The following is a 16,146-nucleotide window of genomic DNA, read 5'->3' as shown; positions in this document are numbered from 1 at the left end:
CCTTTATTGATTGTTTGCTGTGTGCCCAGCAGGGTGCATAACAGTGTGTGTCCATCATTTTACTTAATCTTCCAGTGGTTCTATGAAGTCAGTATTATTACCCCAGTTTTCAGATGGAAAATGAGAAATGAGAGTTTAAGTAATTTGTTCAAGATCACAAAACTAATAAATGGCAGAACCAGGGTCTGAATCCTGGTAATCTGACCTAAGACTTTTTTGTTCTCTTAACTACTTTTACAGCATGTCTCAGTTTTTAGAGAACTACTTTAAAACTTTCTATCTAGCCACACCAAGCAACCTTTAGAAAACAAAGGTTTCTTCTCTTTTTCTGAGGGGGAGCAAGAACCCATATACTTGCTCAATTATTAGTTCAATGAAACTTAAGTTGGGAGGGTTTTTTTTTTTTTTTTTTTTACTTTCAAAGTTGTTAACTATTTGTGCTGCCTCGGCATTTAAATGATAACCCAGAATGTCTTGGTGATACTATTCCAGTTCCTCAAATTTCTTTTAAGAATGGTATATTCTTCTGTCTTCCCCCTTATTTTGATTACTTTCTACTTGAATGGTATTTTTGCTCTTCCCATATAAGAACTTTCAGTCTAAATTAAGTCTGACATTGAAGTAGATGAATTTTATTATCTCAAAAGAGGAAAACTGATTATTTGGATGCAAAGTGTTCAAAATCTGTTTTGTGATGCTTTTATATTGAAATATTTAAGCTAAATGTCATAAATTAGCAGTATAAGCTTCAAAACTATAGCTGTTGTGTGTGTTTAACTTTGGTAATACCTAGCGTTATTTAGAAAAAAGGAGTATTGGTGAGTGGTCTTATTTCTCATGATTTATTTTATTACTGATACATTAGAATTTATGGTACTGATTTTTTCCTATGCATTGCTTAGTACTCATTTATTTTCATGTCTTTTTTTTATATTATAGGCTCGTTATAGGAAAGAGCAAACATTGCTTAAGCAGCTGCCTTGCATTCCATTGGTAGAAAATTTGTTGAAAGATGGGACAGATGGCTGTGCATTAGCTGCCCTTATTCATTTTTACTGTCCTGATGTTGTCAGATTAGAGGGTAAGTGTTCTGGTTTAATATTTCTGAACTGTAGACAGATGGTAACCAATATTTAAGACAATATTATTTTGCCCTCCAGCCTAGGTAACAGAGTGAGACCCTGTCTCAAAAAAAAAAAAAAGACAATATTATTTAATAAGTAATGAAGACTTTTTAAAAAAAGAATAGTTATATATAATTCTAAGGGAGGTAGTTTAAAAAAATAGTGCTTGGTTTCTAAGTCTTTCTGTATAATAACTACTATATTTATAAATGTATGTTTGTTAACCAGAATTGTATATTTGTACTAATTACAAGATGGATATAAAATATTTATTATCAAATTAATCCAAAGTTACCACCTTACTCTTTTCTTATTTGAAGATATTTGTTTGAAAGAAACTATGTCTTTGGCTGATAGCCTGTATAATCTGCAGCTGATTCAAGAATTTTGCCAAGAATACTTGAACCAGTGTTGCCATTTCACCCTGGAAGATATGCTCTATGCTGCTTCATCCATAAAGGTAAATTAAAGTATTCTTTTTTTCCCTTTGCTTTGTTAAAATTTGTTGTTGTTGTTGTTGTTTAAAAAAATAATAGTAAAACAAGGCCAGGCACAGTGGTTCATGCTTGTAATTGCAGTACTTTGGGAGGACAGGGTGGGGGGAATGCTTAATTAAGCTCAGGAGGTTGAGGCTGCAGCAAGCCATGATTGTGCCGTTGCACTCCAGCCTGGGCAACAGAGCAAGACCCTGTCTCAAAAAATAAGTAAATAAATAAAATTTTAAAAATAAAAAATAAACCATAGAACAAGATATATAAGTGACCTAGCAACTTTAAGTTTATTGATCAACTATATCAGTCAAAAGAGCTTTTGAAGAAACAGTTTTTGTTTGATTTTTATCTTTATTTTATGTTTTTAAATACACTTATTAGCTACAAGTTTCTTTTATAGTGTAAAGCCAAACTTAAAGTCATGTACACAATTGGCCAGATGTAATGACTTGTGCCTGTAATCCCAGCACTTTGGGAGGCCGAGGTTGGTAGAACACCTGAGCTCAGGAGTTTTAAGACCAGACTGAGCAACATGGTGAAACCCCATCCCTACAACAAATACAAAAATTAGCTGGGTATCGTGGCATATGCTTGTGGTCCCAGCTACTTGGGAGGCTGAGGTGGGAGGATTGCTTGAGTCTGGAACGCAGAGGTTGCAGTGAGCTGAGATTCCACTGCACCCTAGCCTGAGCAACAGAGCCAGGCACTATCTCAAAAAAAGAAAAAAGAAAATCATGTACAAAATTGATCTGTTGTCTTAACGTTTGCAAAATAGAGAATAAGCCATTAAATGTTTCTGGACCATGCTTACAAATAGTAACATTCTTTATAAATAATGAACTTTCTTTTTCTTAAAGAATTTTTAATTTTTAATTAAAAAATTAATTAAAAAGTAAGATTATGTACTAGTTAACTACCATTATGCATTAATATGTGATATGTATAGTTACATGAAATGATACGGTATTCTTGCGCATTTTTATGTGTATAATGAGTCATTGAACATTAAATTGAAATTTAGTTTATTCTCACTAGATTATATGTAATTGTTCTTTAGCTATCAGACTATCTGAAATTTGTCACTTTTAATTTTAGGTTGAATATATTTTATTTACATCTGATGTTAAATGTTAAAAATAATAACCATGGCCAGGCATGGTGACTCACACCTGTAATCTTAGCACTTTGGGAGGCCGAGGTGGGCAGATCACTGAGACCAGGATTTTGAGACCAGCCTGGCTAACATAGTGAAACCTCACCTCTACTAAAAATAGAAAAATCAGTCAGACGTGGTGGTGTGCACCTGTAGTCCCAGCTACTCTACAGGTTAAGGCAGGAGAATCACTTGAACCTGGGAGGCAGAGGTTGCAGTGAGCTGAGATGGCACCACTGCATTCCAGCCTGGATGACATAAGACTATATCTCAAAAAAATCATCATCATCATCATCATCATCATGAATAGGTTTTTGAAAAATCATTCCATTCCCAATTTTGAAAAGTTGTGTTATGAATACTATTATTTTTAATACTTCAAGAATTATTATGCTCCAGATATTATTTTAGTAATATTAGTGTTGTATTTTATGTGAGTCAATAATATAAAGTCAATTCAGAAATCAGAAATGTTTTCTGGTTGAGCCATATTAACTTATGAAATACTGATCTACAATATAAAAACTTTAGGCTGGGAGTGGTGGCTCATGCCTGTAATTCCAGCCTTTTGGGAGGACAAGGCAGGAGAATGGCTTCAGTCCAGGAGTTTGAGACCAGCCTGGGCAGCATAGTGAGACTTTTATCTCTACAGAAAATAAAGTTAGCCAGGCGTGGTGGGACACACCTGTAGTCCCAGCTACTCAGGAGGCTGATGTTGGAGGATTGCTTGAACCTAGGAGGCTGAGGCTGCAGTGAGCCGTGATTGCATGACTGCACTCCAACCTGGGTGACAAAGCAAGACCCCATCACCAAAAACAAAACGAAAACCATAGGGGCTTTCTCTTTTAATTATTAAAGGTTAAAAAAAAAAGTGTTTAAAATGGTAATTTATTTGAAGTTCAATATTTGCTCTTGCTAAAAACATGGTGGGTATCATATGCATGTTTCATGAACTCAGGCAGACGCCGTGGATGCAGTTTTTGTTCTGGTAGACCATTTGAAATGGGAAAGCTAACTGGATACATCTATTGCTTTTGAAGAATTTTAGGATTTGTTTGCAGCTACTCCAGATACCAAGCGTCCTATGTGCATCATTGGAACCAAGCCCTAATTTAAGACACTGTTTGAAGAAACTACAGAATGCAAGTGTGTAAAAGTTACTGAGATGAAAAGAAAGGTGCATTAAACAAGTTTGTCAGAAAAATATAAAATGGCCCAAATTGGAGATTATTATAACTTTTTTAGAACATTTCAGGACCCACACTAATATTTGAAAAATATTTTAGCAAGAAACTATTACGTGCTAGACACTGTGCTGGGCCTGGGGATTTGGTCATTTATTTATTCATCAACAGATACTTACTGAGTTTCTCCATGTGCTGGACCCTTTCTCAGCTTTGGGGATGAAGCAGTAAATTAAACAGCAGGGTAAATGATAGAGCCAGTGGGAAAGGCATTTCCAAAATAAGCCACTACTCCTACTGACCTGAAGTTGTACCTAGTCTCTCGTGTCTGCTATATCAAAAAAAAATTTTTTTAATTAATGTTGAAGGTTTACACCCTTGCCATTTGTATCAGAATAAAAGTTAGGAGATATTTCCATATATATCTTATAATGTTTTTTCTGATATTTTCAAGCAATACCAGCATTGTTTATCAGCTAAAAATTTAAATGCTACTTCTATAATCTCAAAGGAAAAAAACTGACTCATTAAATACATGGAGACGTAAGATTTGTTTAATTTGGTATGTGGTATACTTTGGACTTCCAATACGTAATGTACAGCCCTGATGTTTAGATCAGTTTTGTCTGGATATGATCCATATAAAAGTATTTTCTTAAATTAGGTATATTTAAACTAGATGATAATCTACAGAAAAGGCTTTGGTCACTTTCTATATTCTTTACTTATTAGAAACAAAGCTTTGACTTCATTTGAATATCTTTTTTTTGAATTCAGTATTATTTTAAGCTTTTAGCTTAAGTTCAGATGTACATGTACAGATTTGTTACATTGGTAAACTTGTGTTTTAGGAGTTTATTGTGTAGATTTTTATTTCATCACCCAGGTATTAAGCCTAATACCCATCAGTTACTTCTGATCCTCTCCCTCCTTCCATTTCCTTATTAGATCTTGTGGATAGGCGGCAGTTTCTGTTGTTCTCCTCTTTCTGTCCATGTGTTTTCATCATCTAAGTGAGAGCATGTGGTATGTGGTTTTCTGTTTTGGCGTTAGTTTGCTAAGGATAATGACCTCTAACTTTACCCATGTTCCTGCAAAGAACATGATTTTGTTCTTTTTTTATGACTGCATAGTATTCCATGGTGTATATGTACCACATTTGCTTTATCCAGTCTACCCTTGATGGGCATTTAGGATGATTCCATGTCTTGGCTATTGTTGTTGTTTTTTTACACTGAGTCAGAAAATTATTTTAGTAGTTACAAAAACTTTTTTTTTACAGAATCAATGTAAAATAGCAGTTGATTTCTCCATAATTATCAGAAATATGCGTATTTGAGGTCTTGGCTAAGTGGGGCTGAAATTAACAAAAGTCTTGGACTGGTGGCTCAGAAATCATCCTAAGAAGCCCACCCTGTTGATACCTGTCATGCTTAGCTCTATGACATGACCCAGTCCTTTAAAAAAAAAAAAAAGTTACCTCTCTTTATTCATTCTTTGGAGGCTTGAAGTGAATTTGGCAGCGTTCAGTAAACACCTTCCAGCTCCTGTCATTTACCACTTCAACATTCAGTTCTGACTGCATCCATTTCAACTTTGTCTGCTCTTTTCTAAGTTGCTTTAATAACATTAAAGCATCCAAATTCTTTTCCCTCTCTTCTTGAAGGTTTTTTACTACTTCTGACATCTTGGCTACACAGTTTTTTATGACTCTGTCTCTACTGGCATGAGCTGCCATCAAAGACTCATAAAGTTGTTCACAGATTAGGCTGGCATCAATTTTCCCTGCAAAGGAAGCTGTTGGAACTGTAGTGTTTAATTCATGTACTATTCTGTCGTACTTGTCCTCATCACCTTGAGTAATTCCTGGAACTTGGTGAACTCACAGTTCACACCACTGGGTGCCGCCATATTGGACTTGGCTATTGTTAATAGTGCTGCGGTGAACATACACAAACATGTGTCTTTTTGGTAGAACGATCTATGTTCCTTTGGGCTATATATACCCAGTAATGGGATTGCTGAGTTGAATGGTATTTCTGTTTTTAGGTCTTTGAGGAATCACCACACTGTTTTCCACAATGGTTAAACTAGTTTACACTCCCACCAACAGTGTGTAAGTGTTCCTTTTTCTCCGCAACTTCGTCAGCACCTATTATTTTTTGACTTTTTAATAATAGGCATCCTGACTCTTGTGAGATGGTATCTCATTGTGGTTTTGATTTGCATTTCTCTGATCATCTGTGATATTGGGCCTTTCTTCATATGCTTGTTGACCGCATGTATGTCTGTGTCCTGTTTTGAAAAGTGTCTGTTCATGTCCTTTGCTCACTTCTTAATTGGGTTAATTTTATCTTGTAAATGTGTTTCAGGTCCTTATAGATGCAGGATGTTAGGCCTTTATCAGATGCATAGTTGCAAAAATTTTATCCCATTCTGTAAGCTCTCTGTTCACACTGTTGGTAGTGTCTTTTGCTGTGCAGAAGCTTTTAGTTTAATTAGATCTTATTTGTCAGCTTTTGCTTATGTTGCAATTTCTTTTGGCACCTTTGTCATGAAATCTTTGCCCATTCCTATGTCAAGAATGTTAGTGCCTAGGTTTTCTTCCAGGGTTTTTATAGTTTTGGGTTTATATTTAATTCTTTAATCTATCTTTAGTTAATTTTTGCATATGGTGTAAGGAAGGCATCTTTTTTCAATCTTCTGCATATGGCTAGACTGTTATCCCACTACCATTTGTTGAATAGGGAGCCCTCTCCATTGCTTGCTTTGGTCCAGCTTTTTCAAAGATCATATGGTCAGAGATACGTGGCCTTATTTCTGGGCTCGCTATTCTGTTCCATTTTTGTACCAGTGCCATGCTGTTTTGCTTACTGTAGCCCTGTAATATAGTTTGCAGTCAGGTAGCATCATGCCTCCAGCTTTGTTCTTTTTGCTTAGGATTTCCTTGGCTATTCAGGTTCTTTTTTGGTTCAATGTGATTTTTAAAATAGGTTTTTTTGTTTTTTTTTTTATTTTTATTTTTTTAGCTCTATGAAGAATATCATTGGTAGTTTAATGGGAATAGCATTAAATCTATACATTGATATGGGCAGTATGGCTATTTTAACAATGTTGATTCTTCTTATCCATGAGCATGGAATGTTTTTCCATTTGATTTCTTTGAGCAGTGTTTTGTATTTCTCCTTGTAGAGATCTTTTATTTCCCTGGTTAGCTGTATTCCTAGGTGTTTTATTCTTTTTGTACCAGTTGTGAATGAGATTCCATTCCTGATTTGGCTCTCAGCTTGACTGTTGTTGGTGTATAGGAATGTTAGTGATTTTTGTACATCGATTTTATATCCTGAGACTTTGCTGAAGTTGTTTATCAGCTGAAGGGGCTTTTGGGACAAGTATATGTAGCCTTATGACCATCTTAACTAAAAGAAGGAAAGAAGCAGCTTTTAAATGAAATTAATTTGGATCATTCGTGAAATATGGTGACAGATTTATTGCTTTTTAATCATCATAAATTTAGAAAGACATAATCTTCATGAGCTTTAATTACTGGGAAAATTATTTCTCACTGTACTGATACCTTGTGGCCAAATACAGGACAATTAGTTATTAGGATGACTATCTTACCAAAGTCCTTAAAATATTAGCTTACTTCCTGTCGACAGATAATTATTGAGCACTTAAGCAGTATTTTTCCAAAATATAGTCAGCTTACAGTTAACTATGCTAGTAAAATGGAACCTAGCACCAGTACTTAAAAACCAATTTTATTCTTTGGCTTTAGAAAGTATACAATAAAGATAAGTTTAAGGAAAAAATAGAAATCACAGTAATCTTATTACTCAGAAATATTCTGTCAATGTTTTGATGTTTTGCTGACTGTTCTTTTTTTTAATGCATAGATTCATTCAGTGTACATTCATTAAATAAATATTTATTGAGCATCTATCATGTACCATACACTGTTTTAAACACTGAAGATATAATGATGAGGATAAGCTTTGTCTTTTTAGACCTTATAGTCCGGTAGGTAAGATGAGGAACTTTGGAGAATGTAGTAAGAGATGAATCTGGAAAGACAAAAAGGGACTCTACCAAGTAGCCTCTAGTTAACCACAGTAAGATTCTCTTTACCTCACAAGTAACGGAAAGAGAGTTGCATTTTGAAAAGTTTGTTTTCTTAACAAGCCAAAGAAAAAGCTACTGTGTTCCAAACAAGGCAAAAACATTTGAATCAGAGCAGTTATGATGGAGAGAAGTTGGTGGATTCCAGAAAGATTTAAGATGCAAAATCGGCATGCTTTGGTGATGAATTGGACGTGGGAAGGGAGAGAGAAGAAGGTGTCAAGGATGACTGCCAGGTTTCTGGTTTGCACACTGGGATAGTGTTGCCATTTAGTGAGATAGGACTGCAATAAGATCACATTTGTAGGAAAGGTCACTATCTCAATTTTGGACATAGGCTTTTGAGATATCCGAAAGAAAATGCTCAGCAGGCCACTGCATATGTAAGTGCAGTCAGTACATTTGAGACTCATTTAGTAGCTGATGGACAAGGCATGGCAGTGTTCCGAAGAAGGGAGAGATCAGGAATATGAAATGCATCTGAGAGGTCAGGTAAGATGGGAAATCTGTTTGATTTAGCAACATATGTACATCATTGGTGACTTGAGCAATAGTTATTGGGAAATGATGTGACTCAGTGCCAAGAGTGAAGTAGATTAGAGAGTAAAAGGGATGAAATGGAGACTTTCAGTAGAGGCCTGCTCCTAAAAGAAGTTTGTGTGAAGAGGTAAAAAGATGGGGACATGGGGAGAAACTAGAGAATAGTTATTGAGTGAAGGTTTTGTTTCATTTATTTTGATGGGAGGGATTTGAGCATGTTTAAAAGCCAAATAGGAAAAATTCCATTGAGAGGGGAAGGGTAACTAGGAGAGAAAAGGAAGTTTGAGAATGTAATGGCATTTACAGCAATTTGTTTGGAATTGGAGACCGTTATTCTAAGTAAAGTAACTCAGGAATGGAAAAACCAAACATCCTATGTTCTTACTCGTAAGTGGGAGCTTATAAAGATGCAAAGGCATAAGAATGATACAATGGACTTTGGCGACTCGGGGAAAACAGCAGGAGCGGGGTGAGGGTTAAAAGACTATACATTGCTGTACACTGCTCGGGTGATAGTTGCAGCAGAATCTCAGAAATCACCTAAAGAACTTATTTGTGTAACCAAACACCACCTGTTTCCCAAACATCTATTGAAATGAGAAATAATTTTTTTTAATGTAAAGTTTCTGAGGAATCAAGCAGGGATGAGATCCACTGCATAGTTTTTAGGGATTAGCATTCTCATTACTTTTTTTAGTCACAAATATTAACAGCTGCTTCAATTAGTATGTATCCGTATATCAACATTCTAAAATTCTGAGAATTTACAGTAAAAGCAAACAGTGAAGTTAAAGTAGAAACCTACTAAATGCTCTTCACCACTGTGCATTATCTTCTGTCACACTCTAGACTCTTAACATTCGGCCACCTACATGACACAGGTCCACGTAAGTGTCCAGTGAACATCTCAAACAGTAACTCTTGACTCCTTTCGTTACCTGTTTCTCCCAGTCCTCTCCATCACACTATTAGTTGCTCAAGACAAAAACCTAACAGTCGTCACTCTTGATTCTTCTCATTTCATCACTTTATTTTTCTAGAGACAGGGTCTCACTGTGTCATCAGGCTGAACCGCAGTGGCACGATCAGCCACATCTTAGGCTCAAGCTATATTCCTACCTCAGCCTCCCAAGCAGCTAGGATAACAGGCATGTGCCACCATGTGTGGCTAATTTTTAAAATTTGAATAGAGACAAGCTATGTTGCCCAGGCTGGTCTCAGACTCCAGGCCTCAAGCAGTCCTTCCTCCGTATCCTCCCCACGCACTGGGATTACAGGCATGAGCCACTGTACCCAGCCTCTTTTCTTTACTTTCTGCATACACAATAGCCTTCCAGAACCATCAGATGAGAGATGGTATTTGAAAGTCACCAACTGAAATATGAGAAACAAAACCAAGAGAATGCGTGCACTTTAATGGAGAGCATATAGATTTTAAGGATTATTCATAATTAGCAGTAGGAAGAAGGTAAGACATTAGAAAGTAACCATATCCAGGATGATCTGATGAAATAAGACCTCACTTATTAAATACTAACAAATTTGATAGCAGCTGTTTTATTAAATGCCAAGTACACAAAATTTAGAAAACATGTTTAAATACTTGTGAAAACAGATTTTGTACAGTTTTAAAAAGTTTACCAAATGCCTAAAATTGAGATAATTCTTGATGCTTATAGCATTTATGACAGACACATTTAAAAATATAAGCTTGTAGTAAAAATGTGCTTTTGAGGACCCTTAATCTTTTCCATTAATTTTAAGCCATTTAAAAAATTATTTACATTTTAAAATAGAATAATAAAAGGTAACATTGTTGACTTATTAATAACTTTTCAAAATAGGTAGATACATTAATTGTAAAAGTAATGTCTTATACATTTCAAAATTATTAAATATTAGCTATAAACATTTAGAGTTTTGGTGTTATTTAGCACCTGGATTACTGTTGAGTTTAGCATTATTGAACACATACATATACTATTTTTTAACAATGTATCTAATTACTTTTTGGAGAAATTTCTAGGGATGTGAGTAGAGCTTACTCAGTGATTTTTTTTTTTTTTTTTTTTTTTTGAAAGTGATAACCCCTCTTCAGCGGATCGAATAACTTTTTAAGTTGTTTGTATTTATTTTGGAATGAAAGTTCTTATGTATTATCTGAGCATTCTACACAGTTAGAGATGTTCGTGCCTGCTAGATAAATTGGACCACCATTTTAGAAAGAACAAGTCATCAGCAAAGAGGTTTTGAAAAGTTGTTATAATTTTTTTTTTTTTTTTTTTTTTTTTTTTGAGACAGAGTTTCGCTCTTGTTACCCAGGCTGGAGTGCAATGGCGCGATCTCGGCTCACTGCAACCTCTGCCTCCTGGGTTCAAGCAATTCTCCTGCTTCAGCCTCCCGAGTAGCTGGGACTACAGGCGTGCGCCACCATGCCCAGCTAATTTTTGCATTTTTAGTAGAGACGGGGTTTCACCATGTTGACCAGGATGGTCTCGATCTCTTGACCTCGTGATCCACCCGCCTCGGCCTCCCAAAGTGCTGGAATTACAGGCGTGAGCCACCGCGCCCAGCCTTAGTTGTTACAGTTTTTACCCACAAGAGTTAATATTCCATCCCATGTTTAATAGACTATACGTGAATATATGCCAGTGATGAATGAATGAGATTTAAACCTATGTTTTAAAACAATAAAATTCTGTTTAATGTTAAGTTTTACCTAATGTAGGCTTTGTCTTAAATTTCCTATATAGAGTAATTATTTGGTGTTCATGGCGGAACTGTTCTGGTGGTTTGAAGTGGTGAAGCCGTCTTTTGTACAGCCTCGTGTTGTTCGTCCTCAAGGAGGTAATCAATCTCTTTAATTTTAAATGTTCCTATGAACAGAACAAAGTGGAATGTTGACATAACTTCACCTGGTTACCATTTTAGAAAGCAGCCTATTATTATTATTATTTTAGATTTCAGCTATTACCCTTGATAGATTCTCCTAACCTCTTAAAAAAGTTAGAAGAGGAGAAACAGGAAATTGAGAGAATGGCTTTAAATTGGACTCATGATGTGGAGCTTTTAACTTTAACTGCCCATTTCTTTTCCTTGCATCTTTTATCCCTGCCCCAGCTTTTATTTCGTTTTAGAGTCTTAGTTTTTAACATTGTGTTACCCAGAATCCTGCCAATTATTTTTTGGCCTTAACCTGCAACTTGAATTTGCCATTAAACCATAAGAATGTTTGTATATATTTTTAAGCCTAGTGGATTTTGTGACTATTATAATATAATGAACTACTGATTATACATAATAAGAATAAAACTAGTAAGAAATAAGGGGGTTATTGTAAAGACCCCTAGATATAAGGAACAAAAAAACTGACTAAATTTTCTGTAAAACAGAATTTCACATAGCAAGGCCAGTTTTCTCTTGGCTCCCATTATAAAGCTAGCAGTTTATTTCTACAGGGAAAAAATGATCTTAAATTACAAGCTTAGCCCCACTAAAAAACTTTCTTCCAGCATAACTTATGGAACCATTTTTTTCTGCTACCAATGGCTGCCCCACGCAACACAAAACATGCTTATTGTATATCCCAAATACTTAGCAGCTTTCCTTGGCTCCAGAGTTTGTTGTTTTTGTAACTGCTACGGTTACCTCTACCCTTCCCATCCTGCAACCCCCTAAAAAATAAAAGAGAAAGAGATCAGGAAGGAGGGGGAAAAAAGTGTAGCCAAAGGGGAGGCATATTTCTAGTGAGTACAATAAACTTACTTCAGGCAGCTCACTGCATCTCAGGCAAAAATCTGTGACATGAGCAATAATTCTAGTATTGTTAAGCTTCTTAAGGCAGATTCTGAATATTGAGTCATTATATAACATTATGTAACTTCTTTACTTGCCTATAAAGAAATTAAGATGCTCCCCTAAGGCCACTGAATAAAGTCAGATATTCTTAGTAATTTTCATAACCAATATTTGCATAATTTAAAAAAATATTAACAGGGTTTTCACTACATTGCTTTCTGTAATTTTACCTGTGTAACCCACTATTCAAAATATCAACAGCTGTTGCATCAGATCTCAAAGTAAAAAAGTAAATTGAGTCTTCCCTCAGAGTTACTTATAAAAATGAAAGTATATCAGCAAGTTTAATTATTTTCTAAAGAAATTCCGTTTTTCTTTAATTGACCAAAATACCAGCTATTTCATAAAGAAGCAGAGCTGACCATATGTACTTGAAGTTCTATGAAAGCGTTCACAAAATTAAACATTCAAACCTATTTTTATTTTAAATATATGTATTTATTTTATGTTAGGATTTTTTCCCCTAATTATCCTTAATCAGATGAATTTTTTAATTAAGTTTTTTTTGTTTTTGTTTTTGTTTTCCTGAAACAGAGTCACACTCTGTTGCCAGACTAGAGTGCAGTGGTGTGATCTTGGCTCACTGCAACCTCCACCTCCCGGGTTCAAGCAATTCTTCTGCCTCAGCTTCCCGAATAGCTGGGACTATAGGTGCACGCCGCCACACCCAGCTGATTTTTGTATTTTTAGTAGAGATGGGGTTTCACCATGTTGGCCAGGATGGTCTGCATCTCTTGACCTCGTGATCCGCCCACCTCGACCTCCTAAAGTGCTGGGATTACAGGCGTGAGCCACTGTGCCCAGCCAAGAAGAAAACTTTATGCCATGATTTCTCAGTATGTAGGAAGGGAAATAGAAGTTAAATTTTATTATAAATTTATTTATGGTTCAGAATTTTAATAGAAATATGCTAATTTGAGGATCTTTTTAAAAATGTTTTATTCCAGCTGAACCTGTAAAAGATATGCCTTCAATTCCTGCCTTGAATGCTGCCAAACGAAATGTCTTAGATAGTAGTTCAGACTTCCCTTCAAGGTAAACTCAATAATGACTTTATTTCCACTATTTCTATTCTATTTACTAATGAAACCAAGTAACATTTTATTACATTAAATAAGGTTTTTAAGATTTTCGGTTGGATTTTGAACTGTTATAATTAACTTGCTCTATTAAAGCCTGTTTTAACTGAAATATAATTGAAATATACATTGAAATGAATGTTTTTATGCACCACACTGAAAAATGGGAGAATATATTTGCAATAACCAACCTAAAACCAAACTTTTGATGTATAACTTGTTCATAGTTGAGAATTGCCTAATAGGTAACTCTTAGACCTCAGAGGGAAATCTTGAAATTCTATTAGGATTTTTATATATTTTCTGATTTTTAAAATCTTTGAAGGTTTTTTCCTGCTGCCTTTTTTTTTTCTGGTTAGGATAGCTATTGAGAGCTCACAGTGTTACCCATACAACTCGTGGGTTTGATCTCTTGGCAGATGGCAGTCCAACAAGACAAGAGGTTTTATTACTTGCAGCAAGTACGGACGACACCAGAATAATTCCCCAAAGCAGTACCCCCTCAAACAAAGGTGAAAGAAAGTAGGGCTGTTAGTAGGCTGGTTAGTTGAGTCGTTGTGTGTAGAGGTGGAGTAAAGGCAGTAAAGGTGCAGTCATCAGTCAGTTTCTGGCATGTCTAGAAAATGGGGAATAAGCTCCTTCTTGGATGGGGTTTTAGTGTGGGTAATAGCAATACCTCTCCCACTCAGCCATCTCTTTATCTACCCAGTTTGTGTCATTTTTGTTCTATAATGTGGGGTTGGACTGCTTCCTGGAACTTTCTGAAACAACAAAAATCTCAAGGTGCCACAGTTACATGTGTGTACCTTTTCACAATGTATACCTGAAAACCTAGGGACCCTTCATTACAATAGAATGTTTATTACAGTATTGAATCTTTAATATTTTAGTACATAACATTAGGAACTAAACTGAAAGAAAAGTAAAAATGTCCTGTCATTTAATACCCGAGTAATCCTGACTTCTCACCCAAGTATGTGATAGGGATATTAGTTTGTTTAAAAATGTATTTCAGAGCTTTTTATTTGTATTTATTAGAACCTACAGTTCATATTGACTCTGGACTCCCTAATCTGATTTTTTTAAGCTAAAAGTACTATCTTTTGTGGGTTTATGGAAATTCAGACACATTAAAAATACATTTTAAAAATTATGAGTAAAACATTCAAAGTAATTTCTGTATTAGTTCTTGGCTTAACATAAAAATACGAAATTTAGCAGTGGCATGGTGGGTCAATAGTGACATTTCCTTCCTTGAAGATTTAGAAAACACTCAGTGTTCTAGGTCACCACTCTTACTCTATTACATCTTTAAAGTTCACTTTTAAAGTGGAAAGTAAAGCTTTCCACTCGAGGAGTAGATTACTCCATAATTACTCTAGGAACCTAAATGGACAATCTCCCACATTTCTGAAACATGTTTTAATTCATGTCCTCTGAAAGACTCATTTCTTTTCTGTCTCTCAGACATCCCAGTGGCTCATTTTTCCTATTTTTCCCAGCAGAAACTCTTTTTATAATGCAGATGGATGTCTACATTCTTTTTCTTGAAAAATTATTGTGTAGCCATTATTCTAGGCTATTCTGGGTTCCTAGTCATCCTCTCATTTCTATGTCTCCATGTGGTCCATTGTAGTTCTCCAACACTAGAACTTTTGAGAATGAATTGAAGTATTTTTACTCTTCCTGGCTATAATGTAGCCACGTCTACAAATGCTAGTGCACCTAAATAATGATTGTATAGAAAGAAAAAAACAAAGGAAGAAGACAGGCAAAGCAAAAGATGTTTTCAGTAGCTGCACCACATACTTGGCCACCAGCTGTTGGACAGACATAGGTCCATGAACAGAGAAGCTGTCAGGGTCTTTGACTAGGGTTTATTATACCTATAGGTTTTAACGATTTAGATTTGACCAAAATACCAAAATAGTTCAAATTGGTGAGTTTCATTTTATGTTTTTCTGTATCAGTTTTTATGTTTATAAAATGAAAATAATTCATCATATCCCACAAGGACATTGAGATGTATATGAAAGTACTTCAAATTGTTTGGCTAAAAGGCATAAAATAGATATAAATGCATACTGTAATCACAGCCATTCCTTGGTTTAATCAATATGTTTCCATATTTTTAAAATGTAGGATATAGAATCAGAGGTGATAGTGTTGTTTCTAACTTCAGATATTCTACATAAAATTTATATTAAACAGCTAAAATATAACATTTTACATTTATTTTCCATTGCAGTGGGGAAGGAGCTACATTTACACAGTTTCATCATCATTTGCCTTCTAGGTATTCACGTCCCCAAGCTCATTCTTCAGCCTCAGGTAATATATTTGAAAAAGCCTAGGAAAATACCCTCTTAAGTAGGTTACCTGGGAAATGATTGAGAGTAAATACAAATAAACAAATATCCAGGGGTTTGTTTTTGTTTTTGTTTCTTCTGAAAAATGGCTATTATAACACACTAAAAGCATGGTTGGTTTCACTGTGCTTGCTTTTCTTGATAAAATGATCTCTAATTCTCCATATGTACCGACTTAATTTGTATTGCTATTAATTAATCCTCAAATACGTGAAATCTCCTAAGT

At 35.2% G+C, this 16,146-nt stretch overlaps 1 protein-coding gene and 1 pseudogene across 4 annotated transcripts in view; one reads left to right on the top strand and one right to left on the bottom strand.

Annotated features, from left to right (window-relative positions):
* The window catches only part of CAMSAP2 (calmodulin regulated spectrin associated protein family member 2), a 113,308-nt gene that overhangs the window by 84,060 nt on the left and 13,102 nt on the right, over positions 1-16,146 (top strand). For 2 of the 4 annotated variants that reach the window (XM_003938251.4, XM_010348844.3), the window contains 5 exons: positions 940-1,081; positions 1,445-1,584; positions 11,368-11,461; positions 13,420-13,507; positions 15,848-15,882. In XM_003938251.4, coding sequence (XP_003938300.2) covers positions 940-1,081; positions 1,445-1,584; positions 11,368-11,461; positions 13,420-13,507; positions 15,848-15,882 — 499 coding nt within the window. Of the gene's footprint in view, positions 1-939; positions 1,082-1,444; positions 1,585-11,367; positions 11,462-13,419; positions 13,508-15,799; positions 15,883-16,146 lie in introns of all 4 variants that reach the window. The other 2 variants (XM_003938250.4, XM_003938249.4) reach the window with 1 other exon arrangement.
* On the bottom strand, positions 4,777-7,823 carry LOC141581066 (protein MIX23 pseudogene; annotated as a pseudogene).

This window comes from Saimiri boliviensis, chromosome 14 (genome assembly GCF_048565385.1).
Source record: "Saimiri boliviensis isolate mSaiBol1 chromosome 14, mSaiBol1.pri, whole genome shotgun sequence".
Lineage (NCBI taxonomy): Eukaryota > Metazoa > Chordata > Mammalia > Primates > Cebidae > Saimiri > Saimiri boliviensis.
This window is presented reverse-complemented; position numbering and strand designations above follow the sequence as displayed.